We start from the raw sequence: 19741 nt of genomic DNA, 5'->3' as shown, positions 1-19741 counted from the left end.
TCAGAATTCAAAATGAATGAAAAACGGTAGGAATGAAAGGTGAACCTTGGCAACCAATGGATAGCATGGCCATAGAAAGCCATGTCCATGTGTGAACATTTTTCCAAGAAGTGTGCTCCAGAGAAATAAAAGAATTTTCTTCTTTGACAACTAATTTTAATTGCGGACGTAATCACTACAATTGAATTAATATAAGTATCATATTTTCCACGTAAACTTACTAAATAACTTTGTATTGATACATCATGTAACGAAAAAATGTTAGTGCAATACCGGAGAAAAATTGTTAGAAAATTACAAAATCGGGGTTACCAACAAATTTGACGATTGCACGTGAACTAACAGTCATACCTTGGATAGGTAAAACCTAACCAGGCGGGACTCGAATCCGCGACCTCTGTTTGGCAGGCGAGTAGGTACTTTACCCCGCTGTCACCGAGGCCGGCAACATGTGACATGTAACCATAAAAAAAAATTCAGTTTTAGCCCGTGAATATGAAAAAGTTTTTTGTGTAAAACCACGGGTAAGTTCGGTTCTCACCCCTCACCACGTCTACCTTTCCGCCAGGCGGCACTCATTCACTGTAAAACTGCAAAAAATGTTAGCAACGAATCATGTGATCTCTGAATTAATGCCTAGAAATCATAAATGACATTTAAAATAAAATTAATTTAATCTCCTTGCGTTTCATGAGGAAAAGCTATAAGCTCCAACAATGATCGAGCGTTATAATAGGAGGATGTTTCATCAAAGTAAACTTGATTCCATGCCTCTGAAACTCACATTAAGTTAGGTAATTAAATTTTTTTAACATTCAAATAATACCGTTCAACTACCAAATCACAGTTTTCGGAGTAAAAGAACTTCAGTTAACAAATGCTGAATGATAAATAAAAACAAAGGATTTACAGGTCAATAGTACTTACTTCCCTCAACTTGGTAAGTATGGTCGGATCTGCGACAAAAAGTAGTGCTATCTAAAATATCCTTCTTTAGTCTACATCTACAAACGAAGATACTTCTTTAACACTCAGGATTAATATGCGTCTGATTCCAATCGCAAGTAGAATAATTTAAATCTTCAGGATGCCGCGGGTCAGGCATTATAATTAAAAAAGACAGAGTAATTCATATTTTGACCAAAAACGAATAAAAATTACAATCTATTCTTCAAACACCAAAACCTTTATCTGGAAAAAGTATTCAATTAAAATCCATAAGATAAAGTAAATATAACATCGCAGAGAAATAAAAAAATACATTTGAAAAGCATGATTTAAATCTATATAAAAGAACCATATTACTCAGTTAACGATCCACAAAAAATAATAAATATTCAAAATTGGCGATCAAGAAGTACTCACTAATCGATTCTGAAAATCAAGCTGCAATAACCATGAATGCATAAGCATTGTTTGATGCAGACGACGGAAGTGTTTTACGATTCTTTGTGCATTAATTAAAAGGTTTTCCTCAAGGCCGTTAAAAATACACCGTGTTTGAAGCCTCGAGTCTTTGAAAAGTTAATTGATTGTACAGTGAACGTAACACCAACCCTTTGTAAAAAAAACAATACCGCCTGGACTCTTTAATTTCATCCGTCACAGGCTAGCAATTGTGTGGCACACGCCTAAGCGCCTGAAAACTTTGCCGAGAGATTTATGGCGTCAGTATATCTTCCTGACGCGTTCGGTTAGACGCCCATTGAGAACCAGGTGCTGAGAAGAAATTCGATTAAGCAAGTTGATTATATTCTAACTTCCTCGCATTTTAAAACACATACACGAGGTTGCGAGCCTTCGGGAAAGACGATTGGTTGCTTATTCCTCGTTAATGCAGTGAGTTTAATGGGTGAATGGAGTGAGATAATATTACAGACGAGATGCACGCCGAAGATCCGCCGTAATTTAAAGAATACGAACCCGTCCTTTTTCGCACACTACACTTCTATTAAATTAATTTCCATAAATATTTAACTTCCCGTCAACAAAGGATTGTGTTTTTCCTATCGTTAATTACTTCACAGAAAATGGTAATCAGGAGCTATCAATTATCAATCGAACGAGAATGTGCTGAATCAATTTAATGATTTAAGTTTACAGGCAAATAATGGATTGAATAATTGACATGAGTATTTGCGCTTTAAACACTCCAATAAAGGTTATTTAGGAGCTTTCGTTAGTTGACAAATTGGAATGAGATTAAGCAGTATCACTAATTATGCTCAAGGGAAATAATGAGTGAAGAATGAACGATAAAGATATCTCCTTTAAAACACTCCATAAATACACACAAAAATATGGACACACTGGTTTCATTAGTAGGAAAAACGTTCTATTTCACCCAAATAACCAAAAAGGCGATGCCATGGACTGATTTTTAATTTTATTTAGGATATCTAATACGGCCCCTTCTCGAAGAAAAAACTGTTTCATATACTTCAATTTTACGTTAAATATGGAATAAATATCATTGCATAATTGGCCATAATTGAAAATTTTTACTTAAAAATATCTCAAATATACGTATGCCTCTTTTGTATCAATATACTTTCCGACAGTTACCTGCTAAAAATGTGGATACAAAACCGAGAGTAAATGCTTTTTGAAATGAAAACTGACATAAAGTTCACCGTAACCTATGAGCTATCAAATAAGGTAGGCACCTCGCAGCTTTTTTCATTAATCATAAAGAAACGCAATGACAAAGATAAAATACGCAAAAAAATAAAATAGCACTGCCATAGACTAATTAAGACTGCTATAACATTTGATCAAAAATACAATCATTGCCTGACCGACAAGAAACCTTGCTTTCGCTCACTAACCCTTAAAAACGTTATCAATTACTTCTATACGGAAAATAGTCCCGCGGTCGCCAGAGAATGATTTATAAACCAAAATCAAAACTATATGAAACGAATTGTCCACATTTCGCGTGCCCATATCTTGATATGTACCACCAATAGATATAAAAAATATTATTACTCGGGAATGATGCGTTAGCCTCGGAAGCGTAGTACCAATAAAAAAATGTGGAACTTTACAAAGGTTGTTCATTGTCATTCAGCATGAATTTCAGCCAAGTGCAAGCCGAAACCTATTTATTTCGGCGAATCTCATCTATATAATAATACTTTTATTTATCAAATAATGGGAGAAGTAGTTGTTTTGAGTTTTTTCGTCGCGATAGACTGAAGACTGTGCTGTGGTTTCCCGTATCCCATTGAAGCACGCTCGCCGACTCGTGAAGCTCTCAGGTCTTCCAGCCCGGCTACGAAGGGGCGACCAGGGGTCATCGCGGCGGAAGTCTTCGCTCCCGATTAATCCTTCAAGATTTCAGCTCTTCGATGAAGCGTGAGGGGAGCAAGAGGCGGCCGGCGTGGAAGGCACCAGCGAGCGGGGAATGCTGGGAAGAAAAAGTTCTCGAAGAACAGTGAATAGGAGCCGCATGGCGGAAAGGTAGACGTGGCGAGGGGGGAGAACCGAACTTACCCGTGGTTTTACACCAAAAACTTTTTTTTTCACGGGCTAAAACCGAATTTAAAAAAATTTTTATATGTTACATGTTGCTGCCCTCGGTGGAGGCGGGGTAAAGTACTCGCCTGCCAAACAGAGGTCGCGGATTCGAGTCCCTGCTGGTTAGGTTTTACCTATCCAAAGTATGGCTGTTCGTTCACGTGCAATCGTCAAATTTAGCAGATTGGTTTTCGGGGTTACTACCGCGTAGATTCATCTCTGCAGACGACAGTTTCGCCGGCATTACAGCAGGCTTATTCAGGTCAATGACATGTCATTTCATTGACCTGAAGAAGCCTGCTGCAATGCCGGCGAAACTGTCATCTGCAGAGATGAATCTACGCGGTAGTAACCCCGAGAACCAGTCTGCTGAACCCTCACCACACCGCGAAAGCCGACACAAGAATCGTCAAATTTGTTGGAAACCTCGATGTAGAAGGCAATGTGAAAATAAGCTAACTGAAAACTGGATAAAACTGACATTACAATATTTCCACTTAATTTATTTTTGCAACAGTTCGAAATTTCGCGCAGTCTTACTTAACTAATATCACAGACATCCATCTCATCGTGCAACATATCATAAAAGATATTTGGTAACGCTAGTTTCAACGCTTCTGGACCACCTCCTGCCAGCGATGTATTATTCAAATAATATTACTAGCCAGGGGCGGATCCATGATTTTTTCTGGGGGATGCACAAGGGTCTGACATGTATTCCCATATTTGACATTAAAAACAAAATACAGCGACTACTGTAGATAAAATTCACATTAATTTTTATAAAAGTTATTAATATTTAATTAAATGATTGAGTCTCAGTAATAAACAAAATAAAACGAACGTAATGACAACAGTATTAAAATTTAGGTCCATTTTTAAACGTCTGGGGGGGGGGGATTATGGGCCCCCATCCCCTAAATCCGCCTATATTACTAGATTCCATTACACCAAGCCACAAATCATACCAGATTTCGGTTGTACAAGTCCAACGCATCAGGCCCATCTCCTGTCAGCGTATTTTAGCACAATAAGGGTATAAATAGTGTATAGATGAGTACTCTACACACCATGAGTACTCTCGGCTGGAAAATGAAATAATTTTTAGGGAATCGAGTCGGTCAACAAAGTTCTGCGGAACATATAAAAGTGTAGGCATATGTGACTGTAATACCCAAAAGGTGAACCAATATCGACGATATGATAGGGATACACGAAATTTTTTTAAGACCGTCCCCGCTTCAATCACACACGGAATAGCACACATATCACTTTCCCAAGCATTTGTTGAAGTTATATGCCCGAATGTTTTGAATAAATATGATAAAAACTACTCTCCTTTTGTGTCTACCCTACGAAGAATAGTAATGTATGAGAATATCATAAAAGATTGCCTCTTCACGTGCTATGCTCTCCATTTTAGATTTATTTGGTTAGCAAAACATTTAGCATATTCCAGCAGGCAAATTCATCAGTAAAGATATTTTTTACGTTAATAGTATTAACACTAGTAGAACCAGACAAGTCATGTTACCCAGATATTGAGCGAATTAGGCTGAGAGCCGCTGGAGACGCGGAGTCTGCGCGCTGGGCTTAGATTGCTTGAACAATTGAGAATTGATATCTTTAAGAGCGACACGGAGAACATAATATTAGAGCCGCACTATATTTCCAGGTCCGACAGAAGCGATAAATTAAGAGAGATGTTTTGCCGAATGGATAGACATGGGAATTCGTTCCCCCCCCCCCCCCCCCCGAACCATAAAGGATTTCAATAAATGCTAGTCGTAATTTCCTTAGAGCACTTCCTTTTCATTTTGTAAACGGCTGGTGCCTTCACACCCCCTGCAACACGCCTTTTAGGCGGCTTGCGGGTTATTATGTAGATGTAGATGTCATTTTGACGGGTAACCTCTACTTATTTATACTGCCTAGAATTGGTTATCTGTCGTCTTCATTTTTTCTGGCATATTTTATGGTACATATTATGTTAAAATATTATTTAATTTTTTCATATAGAAATGGAGTTATATCACCTGTCTACCTCAAAAGATCACACCCGTCAGAATACGAGTAATGCGTTTCTATTTTATTTGGTTACGACAGCGCGTATTTTTTTCAGGAAATCACTATACTATATTGCACCTGGAAATTTCGACGTTTTAGTTAGCACATTTATGCATTAAATACTCCTTATTACATTTGAAGGGAAATAAGCAGCATCTCTGCCATATCGAGTGGCTTGTGGTAGGCCATGGCAGGGGAAGCAGGTGCGACGTGACCGCTGTTCATTTTAAATTACTATTACAAAATAATTTGAAAAAATAATTCCCAGTTGTATTGATAAATTAAGGAAAACATTTCTAAAAAACTGTAAATTAATTTAAACAGATTCATGCGTATTTTTTATTTTAAATATTAATACCCTTAATAATGTGCCGTCGAACACTTAAAATTTGTTTTACATAAGGACGTCAGTGGTGCAAAATGACCTTTGCTGTCGACGCACCCGAAAAAACAAACCAACTAATTAAGGAAAAGGTTATATTTTATTAAGTTATCAATTTATTTTAACATAATCGAAGAAATAATTAAAATAATTACTATTCGTAAAAATGACGAGTAATGGTCCTTCTACGCGACCTAGGTCCTTCTAGTGTAAAAGTATAGAATAAACTCAGCTTCCATCCACGATTTCCTTTGCCGCCATATCGGGCGAGATTCCCTTCGGCCGGGAGGCATAGATGAGGCGAGGGGCAGTGCCCCGGCGCGCTTGTGATTGCCTTACCTGGAGGAACATGTCCCCGTCAAGGAGGCTGTGGTCGTAGGCAGTGGTCAAGTCCCGGTTGCGGAAGTGGGGCTCGTGGTGCACCAGGTTCCCGCCCCCGGACACTCCCCCCTCCTCCTTCTCTTTGTGCATCACCACTGCAAATACAACAAGATAGACAGTATGAGAAGTAGCGGCGGTGAAGCACTACATCTAAATTCAAATTCAACAGACAATCAGCTATTTTTGGGATCGTTTCAAATTGTATGCCCCTAGATTGGAAATGTGCTAAAAATACTGTGATCGTACATTTTTTTTCATTAAGGCACAATAGCTATTTTGATAAATTATTTGTCGCACAAGAACATTTTCCCACTATAATGAAGAGACATCTAACATGCACATCAATTTACCACGGCCCCGGGTAATACAGCCACGAAATAAATAATTACAAAAGATGCAATAAAACTCAATGTCAATCAATAAACACTATTCTCAGCACTAAAATAATAAAATAGCACCACAATTCCACAATAATAACTGACTGTACAATGAAAAACATGAATTTGTTGCTAAATACTGGAGTAAATACAGGATACACACTGACACATCTATACATCGCGAATATATTCTTAAATAAATACATATATGGTGGCAGACTCGATTTTTTATGGTATCCAGTAAGGAGTTCTACAGTTTATTTCCGGTTCCACAGTTTAGGGTTCTTACTTCTAAGAATACAAATAATGTAAAATAGGTGACTACATTAGATGGATTAACTTCTAGGTAAATAACATTATTGGGTGTTTCAAAAAGATTATACGTGTATTAAATGAATATATTTATTAAACTTTAGAACATGCGAATGTGAAACTTTACACCACATTTTATTACCCACCATTAGAAATTCTCAATTTTCGATACGCGTGGAGTCTTTAATGAGAATCTTTAAATCGACTATATCGATGGGCTACTGTCAAAAATTGTACTTATTTTTTTCGCGTTTCATCTGCCATTATCTTTTTTAGGTTTATGCAAAAGTGTTAAAACCGCAAAAACTTTAAAGAATTATTTTGGGAAATTGTTTTGGCTTTAAAGAACATTTGATGCTTCCATATTTCAATAGTACACTGAATTCCTGAACACCTCTCAAGTTCAGAATACAGATTTTCAATATGTGCCCAGATGGTTTTCAATATGTCCCCATGATCAATATCACATCCACACTCAAGTACCTCCCATACTCTGGCAGGCATATCATTCGTGACTGATGTCATTGCCGTATGGATCCAGTTCTTCACCTCTTCAAGGTGCTGTGTTAGTGGTGGTACATAAACGCTGTCATTAACGTAGCCCCACAGAAAGAAGTCAAAGGGTGCTGTAGTAGCAGTTCTAAATCCCATTTGGCACGGAGAGTTGACTTTGGAGGACTAGGTTGGAAGGCAATTTGAATTCGAGTAACATTTTCTTCCGAAACACGGGGGTGGCTAAGACTCATTCCTTTCCATACACATCCTGCATCTACAAACTGTCAATACCATCTGGGAATGTTCCACCCATTCGGGGGATCAATTTGGTATCTCAATCTCAAACGTCTTTGCACTGTAGTCACGGAATTGGACTTCGCAAACTCGAGGACAGAAAATTATTTCTGCTGCGGAGTAGCTATTTCAAACAAATGACGAATACCAAGTGAAACAAAAGGCAAGTAACATCTGGCGGCTATTAATATAAACTAGAATATGTATCCGTTTCTCCATTAGCCAAGCCAAGGAGCAGCGATTGATAGTTTGGACACTATAATGCTTAGTATATTCTTTTTTAAACACCCTTTTATTCAGTGTACAATTGAAATATGGAAGTATCGATTGTTGTTTTAAGCCGAAAAATTTCCAAAAAAAATACTTTGAAATTTTTGCGATTTCTTGATAAATTTCAATAAAACGTTTGTAAAAACATAAAAAAAGATAATGGTAGAATAGACGCGATAAAAAATAAGTACAATTTTTGACAGTAGCCCATCGATATAGTCGATTTAAAGATTCTCGTTATAGACTCCATACGTATCCAAAGTTAAGAATTTCTAATAGTGGATAAAAATGCCGAAGTACCGTTAATTATTGTATGATACAAGGGTAACCTAAAGACAAGAAAGTCACAGTGCCGCATTAGTCTATCGCAGTGGTCTGAGAGTGCCGCAGTGTAAGAATTCTATAATTTCGATTTTCTTGGCCAAAAAAAAAGAAACTTGAAATGCAAAACCACCCCTAATTGCATTGTTTACTAAATGACAGATTTGAAATATTCTTAGCAAAATACTCACGAAAAATCTTTTCTCAATCAAACCATTGGCCCACGAAGTTACTAGTATTGCCAGTACCCTTATATTATTTTTAGAAATAGAACATTTTGCTCAATTCTTTTCAGTAGGAGGAATAAAAATTACATTATTATTGAAACTCAAAAGTATAGCCGTAAGTATAATAATAAATTCACCACTCAAATTTGAAATATGCGGAACTAAAGAGATTAGACACGATTGAAACTTTTGAACACTACATTGACCTCTGCACTCATGAATTATGACAGTGTCAAAAACATGGACGACTTCAAGCGTGAGGCGTAAAATAATAATCCATCGCCTTTCTCATACATGTACTCTTTGAATTTTCAATGGCGGGCGCATACTCTTCGGCTTAGTTTAAAACAATCTGTGGATTTTTCATCATTACTTCCTAAATACTGATAAATACTCGTAGTACTATAGGCATGCTGGACCTTAGCAACTGATTACCTCTATGGCCTTCTTGACAAAGCTTTGCGTGACAAATAATTCAAAAGTGTCATTATTTCCACAACTACACAGTGTATCCCATAGTTACGTTTACAATGATAAAATTGGCATCTCGATGCATTTCATCACATTTAATTAAGAGGTAGATATTCTGAGGAAATATATTCAACAAAGTCGGATTCATCGCAACAGTGTTGAACCATAGTCTAGAAATTTCAAAGCAGGAAACTAAAGCAATGAAATATGAACATTTTAAGTCAGTCTCAAGATATTCATTTTTTCATGTGAAATCTTAAACCGTAGCTCTAACTACCTAACCTTGGATAGATAAGGAAAGTTAATGACTTCATTAGCATCATTAGGCGTGTATAGTATTTATGCAACGTTTTCATGCCATAAAGTCGTTATATTTTACAAAATCGGCATTACATGAGGAGATTAATGCACAGATTACGTCCAACTTATTAAGTAATTAGGTAACTTTCGTATTGATGCAATCTACGCGAACACTTTTGGATAGATCCTTCTCGTAATTGTTGCTAATATCACGAATTACATGATTTGTGGCGATATTTCATGCTTAACAAAAATATATGAGTTAAAGAACAACTTTTTTCTCAGAAAGCATGGAAGGCTCAGATTATTCCCAGCATAAAAAAGATAAAGAGAAGTGAATATGCAGGCAGCGGGAGTGCTCAATTCCAGGAATGCCAAAATAATAAGATCCCTTGAGATCAAAATAAGAGGAAAAGCAGAAACTCAATGCAAGTAACACGGAATAAGTATTAACGCTAATAAGATTCATAATCAATTAATCATACACATTTTTATCAAAATAGATACACAAGGAGACCCCCCAGGAGTCAGGGTTATAGCAAATTTTGAAAGCATACATCGTAAACACTGCATCGAAAGCACCTTCCAGCATCTGAAATACATACTTTGAACAAAGTGGTGGATTTGCGTACACATAAATACTGCAGAAACGTCACTAATGACCCAGGGCCAAAGACATTTGCATATTATTTAAAATTCAAGGATGCTTATTTCTAGAAAAGTTAATCTCAAAAGATCCTGCTGGAAACTTACCAATCTCCATAATTATTTTATGCAAAGAACTCAAACAAAAATATAGCTGGGAGTTGTTTAACAAGGTAAAGTTTTATACCATCAAAATGTATATCAAATGGAAAGTTTTCTCATAAAGATACTTTCAAGTTCTGTAAAAAAACATAGGTATCATACTTTAATTACAGACCTCCTGTAAAAGCTTCATACAATTACTAAAATGTTGATAAGTAATGCACACTAGCAGTCACATAGAAATCATTTTTAATACGGCTCAGAAACTTGAGCATGAAATGGATTTTCGTAAATAATCAAAATATTTACTTCAAGCAAAATAAGTAACATTTGATAGCTGGCCCAAGTAATAATGCTACGTTAAATTTAATTTGCGCACTACGTTATGATTTAGTTCTTGCGTCCCAAACGATTACGGTCGAGAAAAAAAATACTCAAACGGCCTATAGTGGGCTGTCAATTACTTTCTTCCCCTTCACGGCACACATCATCCAGCCACTCATCAAAAACCCGGCAGGTGATATATCACAGGGGAGGAAGGGCGGCCGGCGTCGACTCCATAAATATTAAGCAGGGCTGAGGTCACAGAGGCGGCGTAAACAGTTTCCTGCACTTTCTACCCTTTTCATCGGGCGACGACAGGGCGTGTGCCGCGCCTACCCACACCACACTGCTTCCCGCACCCGCGTTTTGGGTGTGGCACCTCGGAAGCATAGACGGGAAAAGTACCGAGAAAGAGTAGCTAGAATTGGTTTCAGTTAGTACTTAACTTTGTAATTAGATGTAAACAAAAACACGGCCATTACCGATACTCAACAATTGCCTGGATATTTGTTTACAAAAACGGTAGAGACGTGCCAACTGAAGCTGAACTTTCCTCGAATTTACTCCAGCTACATTCACAATATAATTTATTATTGATTATAGTATTCTACCGATTAAGGTATGTTTCCATGGAGTATTAAGGAAGTGATCTGGGAGCCTCCATTTCCTTCCAGCACTGACCTCTTCAATTCACTGTAAGACCTACTCCCTTTCATTCTATCTAAAAATCCTATTCTTTTCCTTTCCCTCCCCCGTTTCCCTAACGTTCTATCCTCTAACACCATTTTCAACATCCCCTCCCCGCTAAGTACTCCTCCCATCCATACCTTCTATCACCTCATCTAAAAGCTGCCTCTCCTCGCCAATCATAGCCAGCACTTCGTCGTTCCTTTTCCTCTCAGTTCATTCCACCTTCTCCATTCTTCTCCATACCCACATCTCGGACGCCTCCAATCTTCTCTCGTCTGCTTTCCTCAGTGTCCACGTTTCCGCACCGTAGAGAGCTACACTCCAGATCAAACTCTTCACTAACCTTTTCTTTAAACTCTTAGATAACGATCCTCATAGAAGCTCTTTCCTGTTCATGAACGCATCCTTTGCTACTGCAATTCGCTTCCTGATGTCCTTGCCACTGTGTCCGTTTTCCTCTAATGTGCTGCCCAAATAGTGGAATTGCTCTACCTGCTCAAGTTTTCTCCACCTACTTTTATCTTGAGTCTCACATTCCTCGCTCGCGATGCTTCTAAAATAAATCTAATCAAATACAATCTAATAAAATCTTTTCATAATTTGATAAAGCTCAGTCATTAAATTGGCAAAAATAAAAAAAATGATTTAGCTAGTAGTTTTAAATGAATTTTTCAATTTACTTTGCTTAAACTAAGGATATTTTAGAAATTGTGGTCTTATATATTTTAATGAATCAAATTTTCATCCATTCAGTTTCTGGACTGTTTGTATAACTAACCGTAAAAAAATCGTTTTGGTCCTTATCTGTTGCGCAAACTTTCCCCGTTCTCGCGGCAAGTTCACGCAGCGCTAGACCGTTGCTTCACTAACGCTTAAAATCTCCTGAGAATAGCTCCTAGGGAACAGCATTAATATGTCATAACTAGAGGCGAGCTGGTTATAACTCGGTTAGTGAAAGTGCACTGCGTAAACGGGCTCGTCAACCCTTCACATTCAGTTTTATGCTCTTGACTATGTCAAGTACCTTGCGATATGCAACAGCTTTTGTTTTGTTATCAGGCGCAAGAAAAAATAATGTGCATGGTTTATCAACGCGTAAACATGCAACATATATTTTACCATGAGAAAATCATAGGTTTTCTATATTCAGACAAAAAATACTCAACTTGTGAATTGTAATTCGTCATTGCAAATGCTACACGAATTGGAAAATTTATTAGTTTAAACTCAAAGGGCATATCAGTTGGTATCATGGAATTCTCCTAATGAGAACTCCCTAATCTCTGACTTTTCCTTTGAGTATAGTCGTGCGAATCATATTGATTATCAATTTTTAAATCACCAAACGCGTTCCATTAATTACTTATGTTGGTTCAGGTTTCAAAATCATCATGACCACCGAGCCAACAGCTATAAATTGTGCGGTCGTAAGCCAGGCACATCCAAGAAGTTGAAAAATTCAGATGGACAGTTGGTGTCTTCATCTTTGTTTGTTACACAGTTGATAGATTTGCGTGAATACAGAGTACCAACGATTTGACTCTGAATTACGAAGTTTAAATCCTCCATATATTTCGCCTTAGCCGCCAAAATGGTCGCTCATACAGCCTTTGTGATTCTTTGTGGCAATCAATCATGTTCGGGAATACCTTTTCGATGAGGTCATATTCCGATGAAACGAAATTGCAAAAATTACGAGAAAATGAAATCAATCTGCATAATTCGTCAACAGGAACACGGCCATTACCGATACTCAACAATTGCTTGGAGATTTGTTTACACACACGGCATTTACGTGTTTGCTGACAACTCAACTCGAGCAAGGCTTAGCTTAATTAAAACATTTTTTATAATTGTCATATTTTAAATATTTTTAAGATTTGAAAGTGCTTTTTAGCATTTTTACGAAGCTTAGTGATTAATTTGGTAAAAACAAAACAAATAATTTAGTTTGGATCGACATGACAGCTTTTTCAGTGTAGCCAACTCCTAAAAACGTACTTCTAAGATCAAGATTAATTTTTTCCCCGAACTTTAACTATTTTGTAACGTTTATTCTGTTATCTGGGGCTGAGATGAATCCAAAACACCAAATATAATTTAAATCGGTTCGACCGTTCTCGTCGGTTCAGCCGAGTCAGCTTGGTAATACCTAGTAAAATAACAACAATTCAGATTTTTAAATGCACCGCATAGAGTAATACTCAATTTCCTGTTAGTTTGCTCACGACCACATTTGTGACAGAGTTGCGCGGATTGAGCAAGGGCGGAAGCTAGAGTTGCGAGGTGTGTGCAGTCAATCACGAAGTAGCAAAATCAGCAAAATGTGCAAAATGTTCGCTCGCAGTTTGGTTATTGAAGTATTTAAAAAAGTCATTGCTACTGAAATCAACCTGGAACTTGGTGGCACTAATTGCAGAACCCCTCGCTAAGATATGAAGTTTTGGCATGCCAGAAAAATTCACTCCTTGAAAAATCTTAATTCAAGTGCCTTTTAATGGTTATATATTTAATTTTTTTAAACATAATTATGAAGAAGAGGACAGTTTAACGAATTTATTGGTGCATTACATTATATATTACTATCGTAAATAACTATTCACTCCTTCATCTATTAAAGGTAAGATTGTTTAAAGCCTTAAATAGCCTTACCCGGGGCCAAACCCGAGAAGATTTTATCGACCTTAAATACCATTACTCGGTGTAAAACCTGGGATGATTTCATCAATTGTATTCGCCGGGAAAGCTTAAAACCCGAGTAGGCAAAAGTAGCTGAGCGCACTGCTTTTAAAGTTTCATGTAAAGATGAAATAATCCATTAATATAGTTTTAAAGAGGAAAAAATGATAACCTGGCCTTAGTTTATGATATTTCAGGTCATAAATTGTCCAAATCAAGGGAAATGCATATAGGAGGCCCAATTCCATTCCATAGAAGGCTGATTTCTGTTGCCACTTCGTTCGCATTTTAATCGGCTTTCAAAAATCTCCGCGGCGCGGTGATGTGTGCAATGTGATCAATTTTTTCCAACATGTTGCAGTTTGATATTTGTGTTTGCGAGGGATAGCATTGAAAACTTATTAATTTGATAGATCACATCATCACGTACACAAATTTCGGTTAACAAACCCAATTACACCTTATTTCCTCGTGAAACTCGGATCAATTTGTCCGTCAGCGACGCGAGTGGCGACTTTTGTAAACCCATTTAAATGCGCGGTGGTTGACAGCTCGTTTGCAGACGACTTGGGGATCCTCTTTTGTAATATTCGTGGTCCAAATCATGACTTGGGAAAAAGCTCTTTTTCAACAGTTTTTTTCCAATTCATCCCTCTGTGCGCCGCCGGGAGGGAGCCGTCCGATTAGTGGGAACGGAGAGTTGATGCCGTCGTCTCTGGTCAAACAGTGAAATGGCCGCACCTGCCAATCAGGGCGGGCTGAAAAAAAAACCATGCTCTTTTACCTAGCCCCTTTTCCCCAGAGCACTATGGCTTTCAACTCATTCTCCGAGTGAGCTCACACACAATAACAGTGCACTTCGCCATCGATCCGGCCAAACGCTACGGCTCAATCCTTTTAGCAGTCCTAATGGCCCGATTAGGCGTGGAACAACACAAAAAAAAACGGTTGACCCCTTAAAAACTCCGACCGACCCCTGCACTCACACACGCCGTCAACCATTTTATCTCTTTTTCCCTACTTCCGACGTTTCTGCAGACTCATTCTCGGTCTTAATTCGGGAAAAATAACCTGTTCCCACCCGTCGTGTTTCCACTTCCTACCTAAGTACAGGCCGGGGTCTATCCAATCAAGGTACGCATACGTGACTTGTAATACAGGTTATGATTTAATTTGAGGAGACAGCACCGTCAAATGTTTTGTTTTGCTCAAAGTAAGAGATAGAGATATCATGTACCCATCTTAATGGAATCTAAAGAAACTCACAACCGCGAACATATGAATGCTTTTCAAATCACAATGATTCACCGATGACATTACAAACGTGGATAGTAGGGAATAAATATCCAAGATTAGATAGAGCTCCAAATTCCATGGTGAATCTTGATGGAGAAATTTTTCTTTAAAAATTGCAAGCGAGAAAACCATAATTGCACTCGACCGATGCTGCTTCGAGCATTCATACTTAAAATACATAAGTGCGCCATCAGTGAATTGCACCTGAACGCATTCTATGCTACTAAATTTCCAAATGAACCAAATTATAAATTATAATAATGATCAAGCTTCTTCCAACCACAACCTAACTAAGAAGACTGCTTTGCATGATGACTGAGACGATCGTTTAAGCCTGAATAACGAGATCATTTTTCGCGTAGAAGTGCAGAGATAATTTCATACGAAGTTTAAATCACGGCCGCAATTGAAGTTTGCTCGCTGCGTAAGTTAACTTATAACAAGGAAAATGCTAGTGCTAATGATCGAGTATGTTTGTGTGTTCAAGCTCCCTACCCGCACTCCAATCTGAAATCCCATTGCCTCTCCAACCTAGTATTTTTAACCACTGTCCCCACATCCATGGTAACGGAGAAACTTTTATCTGATCCATCCCATTTCCCTTCCTTGTTATTGTTGAGAAGCAAATTAATTTTCAGAACGCGATTCGCTTAAACTGCTGAGCATGTGGCTCCCGCGCGCAGCCGACGAAGAACCGAACGGAAATAAGTTCATTCACCAAAATTGTCCGCAGGGAAAATTAAGGGGGAAGAAAGAGGACTGGAACTCGGAATTCGAGGGACCTCAACCGTTCTCGGGGAAGCAGAACAAAAAAACTATCGGTGATCAACGCCCAATTATCGAGGAATTATGTAAACATGACCGCCTCCGCAGCGGAGGCCTATCCCACAGTCTGTCAGAAAATTAAGACGAAGGCAGGAAACAATGGAACTTGAGCGATCCATTATCTGGATTCTTCTCTTGATGGTCGAGATATCGAAAGGTTAGTTCGAGCATATTTTCACTTCTGATGATTTTCATAAGAATATGCCTCAAAAATTAAGGACGCCGAGACACGCGATATCCAATCTTCGACCGTCTTGAGAAGTGGTTGCGTTAACAAGACGCTGTATCGCTTCTTCAAATTAAATGGTGGAGACTATGGCGGCACTAATTGAGGCAAACAGTGGCGGAGAAGATGGATCGTCACTTGCATATTACTGCACACATAATTACGGTAATTAATCTTCTATTCACCGCAAAAAAAAACTAACGCCAGGATTTTGCGCACAAATGCAAAAAAAAATGTTACACGAAAATAACACATCATGACACATAATGGTCAAAGCTGAAATAAATTAAAATAAAATAAATTAATTAAAAACTGATTGAATAAAGATAAACAACAAAATACTTCGCCGTCATAATATCAGTTCCTATTTATTATGATTAAAAAATAATTCATTGAAAAAAGCCGATTTTGTCTTTATTTTCTACTTATGACGTTAACTATGAAATGCTCTCAAATCCTTCCCAGCCGTTTAAAGGAATAGAAATTCTAATCGATATACTTTCCTAATAAATTGACATAGCTGAGATGACGCCACGAGCAAGAATCATCTCATTAGTAAGCCATAGTATTCACCGCAGAATTTGAGTGAGCTATAATGATTCGTGTAAATGTAACCACTTTCCTGACGGAACAAAATAAATTTAAACCGGCACAAGGAATGAAAATGTGAAAATAGTGCATGGTACATTTTAATTTCTATTTTGGAGGTTTTTATTACATTGATTTTCGATTTATTTCACCATCTCGATTCCTCTATTTCATTTTCTCTGTTATATATTTCTGTGGTTTATGCGCCAATCGAATCCAATTCAGAAATATTATCTGGTACACTGTGAAGCCGGCGATTTTTGAAACCACCTCTACTATTGACCGAACCTGCCGTTGAATACCTTAGCATCTCATTATTTTCCTATTTTTTTATAATCAAATGGGTTCTTCAAAACCAGTACGCATGCAAATCTTTGCCCCTACAGCTACACAACTTTGAGTCAGTAATAAGAATGTATTAACAAAGCGTTACTTCTTTTTTACAACAGTGTTTCACTTCGTTGCCTCTAACGTCTCTAGTTTATGACATATACGACAAACGGATGCAATTCTGACAAACACACTCTTCAAATACGAATGCTTTTTGAAACCGAAGTTACTTCTATCAGCACATTTCTAAGAAGATATTTTGTGACAGAACCTGTATAATATATCCTGACTCCGTGTACCCCTACCTATTTAAATATTTTCAAAATTGCACGATTCCATACTTCATTCATTTATAACAGTAGATTTCCGTTTTTTTTTACCTACATCCAATTTCCCCATTAATATAAGCCTAACGATTACTTACAAATAAATCGAAGCACTGGGAAGTTTTCCCTTTATATCTCACAGCCTAACACGCAAGAAAATATTTTGAAACACATCCGCAAGCACAAAAAGAGGTTGAATAGACAAAATTCGTAATATATTACCTATAACATATTGCTATAAATTGATAGATTAAAATATTTTGAGTGGTAACATCATTTACCTACATTATAAATTACCTATATTATTCGTATAGATATATACCGATGACCTTATTCTTTCAAACAGTCCCCAGTGTGTGGGGACTCTACAGCCATTCCCGCACCCGACTCTTCTTTCCCACACCCCTGGCGACCGCACCCCCATGCCCCGAGGGCCGTGCGACCCCGCCCACCGTACCCTCTCGAATCCTACCTCCACCTCCCCCCTCGGGAGAAAAAGGTGAACTCGGTGACGGATGACGACTTTCGGGGGGGCCTTCCGACATCAGGGGCGGTTGGATGGAGGAGGGTGGTTGGGGAAAGGGGAGGACTCGGAATGAGAATGGAAATGAGGACGGATTAGAGGGAAGTGGGATGGGGTGAGGAGCGGAGAGGAAAAGGAAACGACCTTTTTTTTCCAAAAACTCAAAAATTTCTACTCGCTTTTCCTTTATACCATTTGGTTCGCTAATCTTTTCGGTATAATCCACGCATTTAAATACAAAAAATAGTTAGGGAATGGAAATAAATGATTCATTCATGTTTCGGAATGATTATCATATACATTATTGCAGAAAGGCCATTTGCTATCATACCGTATGTGCTCCGATAATACTATACCTACCGTGATAAATGAGGTATCATTTTTAATATTCAATCACCAGCTTCTGACGAAAAATACAAACTCAACCTCAAACTTCACCATTTACCCATTAATTTGACTTAAAAGTTTCGTTTTTCCACGTCGATTAATCGCTTGAGGTATATCGACTACACACTTTTTTTTATTCTAAACTTCAAAAGAAGGTTTCAAAACCCGTTAAATCCATAACTAGACCAAAGAAACGAACCATAGGCCGGCAAAAATATTAAAAATAAAATCTAAGAAGCATGAAGAATGCTTAACGTTCTGTAAGAGAGAAATCGTGTGTGAGGAACTTAAAAGATACTGAAGACGTCATGTTTATTCCTCCTAGTACCAAACTCCCTTGCCTGCATTGTATTCATGTGTTTTGCAAGCCACGGAGGCTGCGTGCTAGATTTACTTTGCTTGAGCAATTGAGGATAAATATATTTCAGAGCAACACGGAGAACATCTCACTATAACCCCACTATACTTACAGCTCCAACAGAAAAGATTAATTACGATAGATACTTTGGCGAACGGATAGGTAGGTATGGGGATTTTTTTTCTCCCGAGAAATTAAGGAATTTAATAAATACTAGTCGACAATTCATTAGAGAATTTCTTATTTTTTTGTTACGTCGTTACGTTGTTTTATTCTCTCTTTATTTGTTATTGTTTACATGTGTATCTGATGTCCTAACACCCCCCACCACGTGCCTATTTTTTATCATGAGAGGTTTTGCCGATGTAATTATAAGAAGATATTTGCATACATATTTTAAATATTTTCCACTACGTGGAATAAATGCTACGAATGCGGAGAGGTAAAAGCCTGAGTGTGTTACGCTTGACCCTGTTGCTGGGAGAAATCAAATTTCAGAGCTGTTTCTGGGAGAAATCAAATTTCAAGATTTTTCATTTTGAAAACTTGAAAATTTTACACTCAATGATAATCATCCTGGCAGCTGAACATTTCGTTATTAAAATTTACACCACAAAATAATATTTAGTTCAGATATCTCCTAAATAGAGCTGAAAGTTTAAACATTTTTAATGTTGCTTAGAAGCAACATTTGGTTATAAAGGGTTAATGAGACTGAAAGCAGAAAGGGGTTCACATAAGGGAAGTGAAGATTGCAGAGAAGGGGTTGAGGGAAAATTTGGGGGGAAGAAAAAAGGAGAAGAAATGAAAGCGGCATAATAAAACCCTCGTTCCTAGAACCCCATCGAATTCCTAAAAAAAAATATACCAGCGACCTGAATCCCTGGAGGATGGCATTCCCAGGAAATACTAAGGGATTCTTTTGATGCAGTCCCATGTAGCTGAGAAGAATTTCATCAGAATGTGTAAGGAATGAAATGACATTCAGAGGTCATCTTAGATGCGAGAATATCACGCATGCACTCA

At 37.7% G+C, this 19741-nt stretch overlaps 1 protein-coding gene across 1 annotated transcript in view; it reads right to left on the bottom strand.

The window, feature by feature from the left end:
* Positions 1-19741, bottom strand: part of LOC124164983 (trithorax group protein osa) — a gene marked incomplete at its 3' end in the record, with an annotated part of 410999 nt that overhangs the window by 79727 nt on the left and 311531 nt on the right. Inside the window, exon 4 of the mRNA XM_046542221.1 lies at positions 6308-6444. Coding sequence (XP_046398177.1) covers positions 6308-6444 — 137 coding nt within the window. The remainder of the gene's footprint in view (positions 1-6307; positions 6445-19741) is intronic.

This window comes from Ischnura elegans, chromosome 9 (genome assembly GCF_921293095.1).
Source record: "Ischnura elegans chromosome 9, ioIscEleg1.1, whole genome shotgun sequence".
Taxonomy (NCBI): domain Eukaryota; kingdom Metazoa; phylum Arthropoda; class Insecta; order Odonata; family Coenagrionidae; genus Ischnura; species Ischnura elegans.
This window is presented reverse-complemented; position numbering and strand designations above follow the sequence as displayed.